We start from the raw sequence: 6,577 nt of genomic DNA, 5'->3' as shown, positions 1-6,577 counted from the left end.
ATGCAGAGATCAAATTGCCTTTCACTGTAAACGTTTATCTCAGTATAAAGTCACTTCTAAACTGTCCAGTAAAACAGGTTTTTTCCTCTTCAGTGCTGGGTTTGGTGGATAGAAGTCTGCCCAGTGCCATCACAGGGAGAGCTGCTTGGATTTGTATTCTGCAGTGTCCCTAATAAAATGACTGTGACACAACTTTGGAACTTCGTGAACCATAAGGATGATGAGCACAGTCACTTAAAATATGAACTAAGTACTGGTACCTTTATGATAGGGGAATGAGGAAATTTAGGCAAAACTTCAGTCAGATTTGAAAACATAGATTTCCAGAATGTTCAAATATGTAGATATATCTTTCATTATGGTAAATGTCTAAACCCTGAAAGGTCTTTTGAAAGTTTACAACTTAAAATATTTTTTTTTCTGGAAGTGCCAATGTGTGCTTTAGATCTTGAGAGATTGTTCTGATGTGCAGAAAGCAATTCAGGCCAATTTGTGGGGCAGGACCTGCAGTAGGAAGGTGCTGCTAGAGGTACTGGGTGGTGTTCACGTATAAATATGTTGTCTTTACAGCTGAAAGGGTGGGCAGCAGTTTCTGTGTAATTTTATCTGGACAGCTAGGGCTTGAGAGCTATGAGAAGAGTTACACAGTGAAAAGACAGACTCACGAATTAGGCTTTCCACCCAGACAAGTTGTAGGAGAGTAATAGATGTTACCATTGGTGCTGTCAGTCAAAGTTGGAGCTGAGGGAGCATAGCCATGTGAGCAGAGGACGTCTCAAACCCCAGCTCAGGCCAGTTCACACAAATGTTGGCAGCATAACTACTGGTAAAAATCCCATTGCTGATTAATAGAACCATTTTAGCAAAACCCACCATATCAGCACAACTTAACTGGGCAAGAAGGTCCTTTTGCTAGCAGTTGTTGTGGGACCATGCCGATTCCTTTACTGTGGTGTTAAACTGCAGCACTGACAGGGACGTTTCTGGGGTAGCTCCACCAGTAATGCCTTTTAGAGCCCAGTCTGTTCCTGAGGAGCCAAAAAGGGAAATAATGGGGAACTGTGTCTTCAGAGACTGCCTTTTTCTCTTAGAAACACTTCTGCCTTTGAGCCGTTTCGATGATGAATGTTGAGATGAAGTCATTATTTGTGCTTCAGAGCATGGCTGAGGTCAGGAAGAGGGGTATGGAGCCACCGGGGTGGTGAAAGCTAGGGACAGTTGGGTATCTTTGGTGTGGAGCTGGTAATTAGTGTTAAAATTAAAATTACACAAGAAGAAAGAAGGGAAGGAGCAAGTGGCAGATAATTGAACCTTTGGGGAGCCTACAGAGAAAGGATGTTGGCACAGAGCTAAAAGTAATTTACAGAACAGAGAAACAGTTGTTAGATAACTAGAAGCAAAGCATAACAAGAAGAGGCAGGGATGCACAGAGATGGAGCTAGACAGGGGAGCCGGGAGGAACAGGAGATGCGCATCGTTAAGTGCTGCATTCATATCAAAGGCTGCTTTTATCATGAGGAAACGTAGCCGAAATACAAAACAAACAGAAGCCCCAATAAAGCAAAAAATACTCCAGTTGGCACATCTGGCAAATAGTTTCTTTGAAGCGAGTATTTAGGGTAGGCTAGGAGAGGTGTATCCTGAAGCAAGCAGCGACCTGTCAGATGTTCAGGGATGGTCATTGGGGCAATCAGCAGTGACCCTGCCTGAGTCATCTAGATATGGCGCAGACCCTATTCCTGCATCACTTGCTTCCAGCTCACTTGTCATTTCCTTCCCTGATGGGGTCAACTCCAGCATATGGCATTATTGCATGCTGTGGTTTCCACCACTACTGTGTTGCACCCAGTGAAGATGAGATGATGCAGAGGTCTGGGCACGCACTTGTGTGACTTGGGATGCTTGAGAAATTAGGAATACAAGACTGCTGGTCAACTTGGGGTAAAAGCATCTATGTGAGGTGTTTTTAAAACATTACTGTGAATGATTTTACTCCTGGGCACCACTGCTTGCTGCAATGAGTAAGTGGTCCAAACTAAGTTACTTCAAGTACAGTGTAGGGCTAGTCAAATTCCTCATTGCACAATTTATTATATCCAGATTAATTTTCTTCCTTAATATTGTTCTATTGTAACTATATTGTAACAGAAATCAACATACCACACTCACTTCCTTAAGCTTTTTCTCCAGCCACAGGAGCTTTTCTGTGTCTTCATTATAGCATAGTTCTATCAGAAAAAAGATTTTGTTTCTTTAAGAGTCAACAATACTGCTGTTAGCCTATAATTTCATTTTCCCCTCCCCTCTATTTTAGTACCATGTTCACAAGAGAAAAATGTGCTTTCTTATTTTAGTATTTTAATATCCAACAGTTTCAACCAAGTGCAGTCGTCATTTTTCAGACTTAAGGTTGTTTGTTTAAGAAATGCAGACAACTTCCAGCTAAGAATACATCATTCAGTTCTCATTCTTTAAATGGTAAAGTTTAATTTAGATCTATAGTTATTATAATTTTTCCTAGGGTTTTTTTTTTTGACAAATATAAAAAACTTGGTTTATTTTTCTCATGCTGAAAAAATCACAAACCAACACACCACCAAAAAAACTCGAACAATGAGCGTCATACCCTTACATGAGATTTCTGCCGCACAATGATTAAATTGGTGCATGGCTTCAAGTTTTCAGTCGCATGGGCACTGGTGGTGGCTGGGCACTGGTGGCCCTTGCTGTTTGTGCTGGAGGAGAAGGCACCTTGATTCATGCTGGGACCGGTGCCACAGGCACCCGCAGCCTCTACCAAGGTAGGAAGGAGGAACACAATGTGTTGCATCTTTGAAAGCTGCAGAATGGACCTTGACCCCAGGGAGGCAGGGGAGCCCAAGGGCAGAGCTGCTCACCGGCCTCCCCCACTACAGGATGTGTTTCCATCTTGAGAAACGTCACTGTCTTTCCACCTCCACACGGAGGTATAAAACTCTCCAGATATACTTTCCCAAACCAAGACAAATCTGTCCAAAGCAAAGCTGAAGGGAGATGGCTCTGAAACCTTTGTGAGACATTCAGAAGAAGGAAACCTATTGCCTGTCTGTCCATCCCAATGTGTGACAGATAATGGCAGGGTCTCTAGGTGCTGCTTGGGCACTGGGAAGAGGGTGTTCAGCACAGATGCTGCTCCTGTCCCTACCAGTACAACACGTGGGATGCCGGCACTCTGCCAACGTCGGTCTGTCCCAGCTGGGACTCACACTGCTCTCCCATGGCCCTCCATGCCATTTAAAAGGCTTTTGGCACATTTTTGAAGGCTAAATAATGATGAGCATCCTTTTGCACCGCCTCTCACTTCAGAAGGCTACTGCTGTGAAAGGAAGGTGGACCTTCAAAAGAAGGTGTATCATTATTGCACACATTTTAAAAATAAACTTCAGCCTGAGGGTTTCTCTTCACGGTTGCATAAAGTACAGGGGCTGCATCAGTGCAGGAGCAGAGCTGTGAAGGGCAACAGTTGGTGCCAATGATCCAACACCTGTGCCATACGTGCTTGGAAGGAGGGTATTCTGGACTAGCTCCCCAGCCGGACACATTACATGCATCCCAGACAGCATCTTCCAGCTTCTTTTCACCCAGGAGGAACCCAGTTTTCATCCTCTGGGACCATTTGGCAATATGAACCAACCAACAGCACAGCGGGGGTCAGCTGGGAGAACCTCTTCAGAAGCGTGCATGAGGTGTGAAATGAAACACAAAGCACACCCAAGGAAGGTCCTGGTTGGTCTTCATGTGGGTCTCCAAGGTCCTCCCTCTGGGGGGTCTGAACGGTGTGATGCTGCATCTAGCCAGCTTGCTTCAAAAAGCTAGTGTGCCCCGTTCCTCCTGAGCAAAGCACGCGGAAGTAAACGCACTCGTTGCACGAGGTGCAGGACACGTTAACGTGGATGCAGCTGTGCGCAGCTGTGCGAGTTCGAATCGCCCCTCGCGTCCTGCTTCCCTCCACGCACAGGAGCCACCATCTCCCGACCTCCCACCGGAGGGACCCGCCAGCGCTCCCGCCGGCACCACACCGGCTTCGAGCAGGACCGGGAGCCGGGGCAGCGTGCCCGCCGCCGCCCTGGCGCAGCTTTCCCGTAGCCTTGGCGGGAGCGGAGAGCCCTGGCAGCGCTGCCCCGCGGGACGCCGGCGGGGACGGCCCCGGTCCGGGTCCCGGTGCCGGCGCCCGGTAGCGCCCAGAGCGGCCGGAGGGCGGTGAGGGGCGCAGCCCCCGGCTCGGCCCCGCGGGGCGGAGGCAGGTGCGGGGGGCGGCGGCAGAGCCCGGCCGGGAGCTGCCCCGCGGGGGCGCGGCGCCGCCCCGCACCTGGGCCCGCCCCGCGGAGGAGGGGGTCCGAGGCAGCGGCGCCGCGCCGCGCCGTGCCGAGCCGAGCTAGCCGAGCCAGCCGAGCCGTGCCGAGCCAGCCGAGCCGGCGGCGGGAGCATGCCCCGGGGCGGCGGCGGGGGCCGGGCGCCCTGAGCGGCGCCATGCGGGGCCGGCTGCTGGCGCGGCTGCGGCGGCGGCGGGTGCTGCGGCTGCTGCTGGCCCTGGGCGTGCTGGCCCTGGGGCTCTGGGCCGCTTACCTGGAGCTGGTGGCCGCGGCCGGCGGCGGGGCAACCCCGGACCGGAGTGAGTTACCCCGCAGGGCACCAGGGGAGGGGAAGGCGGGGAGGGGGGTCCCGTCCCGTCCCGTCCCCGCACCCGTCCCGTCCCCGCGCTCCCTGGGGAGCCCGGCGGGTGCCCGGGGCTGAGCGCAGCCCGCGCAGCGGCGGGCGGGCGGGCGGCAGGGCGCTGCCGGCGGGCGGGAGCTGCTCCCCGGGGAGCCGTTAGGGACGGCAGTGGGTCCTGTCCCTCGGGAAGGAGGTGGGTGTTGGGGGGGTTCTTTTTTCAGCCTTCGGTCTGTCGGCTCTCGGCCTCGTCTCGGTCAGGAGGGCTGTCAAAACGCGACCTTGCTGGAATTGCAGAGCCCGGAGCCATGGCTTTGTGGTGCCTCTTGTTCTTGGTGCTAACCTGGAAGGCAGCAAAGAGTCTTTGAATATTGCTTTGATGAGAGAAGTATGCAAAGGAGGAGGGAATGCGTACCCTGGAGATGCACACCACCCGCCTCGTAGCGGGTTCATTACATGCACGCTTCTAGGAGTACAGCCACGGCTGATACCAAGTGCGGTTAGCTTCTTTCTTTCCAAATCAGAGGAAAACAGTTATTTCTGTCAGCATCATGTAGGGTTTATGCTTCTCTTTTTTTTTTTTTACAGCCACAGGAAAGTTTTGAATGGCCCAAGGTTGTGTAAAAGCCTGGGATGTTGTTGCTGCCGGTTTTAAAATAGTATCAGTGCTTGGTGCCAATCTAACTTGATACTGGTTTTTCAAATACATGTCACCATTTAACTATTAATACTTCTCAGTATCTTGATCCCTTCACAACACATTATAAACCCCCTGACTCTTGGTGCCGTGAGTCGGGCTTGGTTTCAGCCTTAAAGTTTAGACTGGCTGTGCAAGGAGCCCCATGAGCATCTACTCCTACAAAGTCCATTACAGGACTTCAGCTTGTCCATTTGTTCTGTATTATTTGTGATGTTAAGGCTAAAAACACATTTATTGTTCCAGCAGCAGAAGAGATCTGATTTCTTTGGTTAGGATAAATCCTCTAATGATAGATCTTTTTATGCCTGGTGGATTTGGTTGGGACATGAGAAGGTGGGTTGCACTACGAGTCTGCTTTCAGGCAATCTAGCTGTGCCTCTTTGCCAATACCCCCCTAAAGATCCTTAGAGGAGACCGCAGAGGTATATAGAGGAGTCGTGCAGTGCAGCAAGGGAAAAAACAAACCACTTGGAGGTATTTAAAATAGTGGTTATAAGGAGAGAGGGGCTGAATCAGGTGTTTGGAGCTGTACAGCTGACAGTCCTTTCACTGCCAGCAATGCAAAGGGACTGGGAGGGGATGGGAGAAACAGGCAGCGAGCGTGAGGATGGAAGAGATGCACAGGAGCAAATGACTTCTCTTATGAATTGGGTTCTTCCTCTTTGCTTTTAGACAAGGTTATTTTTACATCTCTGTTGTAAAAGCCATTCTCTTTTAAGACTGAAACTGGAAACAGTGACATGAGTGTGGTCACCACCAACTAAATCAAGATAAGGAAAATAATTACATTCTATGACAGTTCAATTACATGGAAGTCCAGGTTCTCCCAAATCCACCAGAGACGTTGCTGTGCATTGCATGTGGAAGGTGTTTAAACACTGCTGGAAAGGGTGGGAGGGTGAAACCCTCTGGCAGGCATCTCCTCACAGCTCTGCATCATGGAGGGAGAGCAGCTGTGCCTGGGGAGCCAAGGCTCTGCAGGCGCGCCGGGCACTTGGCATCATGTTTTCCCAGCCTCGTGGCCAGAATTCTGGAACCTGCTAACAGGAGGAAGGTTAATCTGTGACCCTCCCCACCCTTCCTTTTGCCCCTGTACCTCTAAAAGCCTGCTTTGTTTTAAGAGAAATCAGAAGTCTGAGTGAAAGACAAATAGCATTTGTTTTCTTTTGGCTGTTAAAACTAAGTAAT

The 6,577-nt window shown here is 50.3% G+C and overlaps 1 protein-coding gene across 1 annotated transcript in view; it reads left to right on the top strand.

Annotated features, from left to right (window-relative positions):
• The first annotated feature begins 4,509 nt into the window (after positions 1-4,509).
• The window catches only part of B4GALNT3 (beta-1,4-N-acetyl-galactosaminyltransferase 3), a 67,863-nt gene continuing 65,795 nt past the window's right edge, over positions 4,510-6,577 (top strand). The window contains exon 1 of the mRNA XM_040595036.1: positions 4,510-4,651. Within this exon, the coding sequence (XP_040450970.1) occupies positions 4,510-4,651 (142 nt within the window). The remainder of the gene's footprint in view (positions 4,652-6,577) is intronic.

The sequence above is a fragment of the Falco naumanni genome, chromosome 5 (assembly GCF_017639655.2).
Source record: "Falco naumanni isolate bFalNau1 chromosome 5, bFalNau1.pat, whole genome shotgun sequence".
NCBI classification, from domain to species: Eukaryota; Metazoa; Chordata; class Aves; order Falconiformes; family Falconidae; genus Falco; species Falco naumanni.
This window is presented reverse-complemented; position numbering and strand designations above follow the sequence as displayed.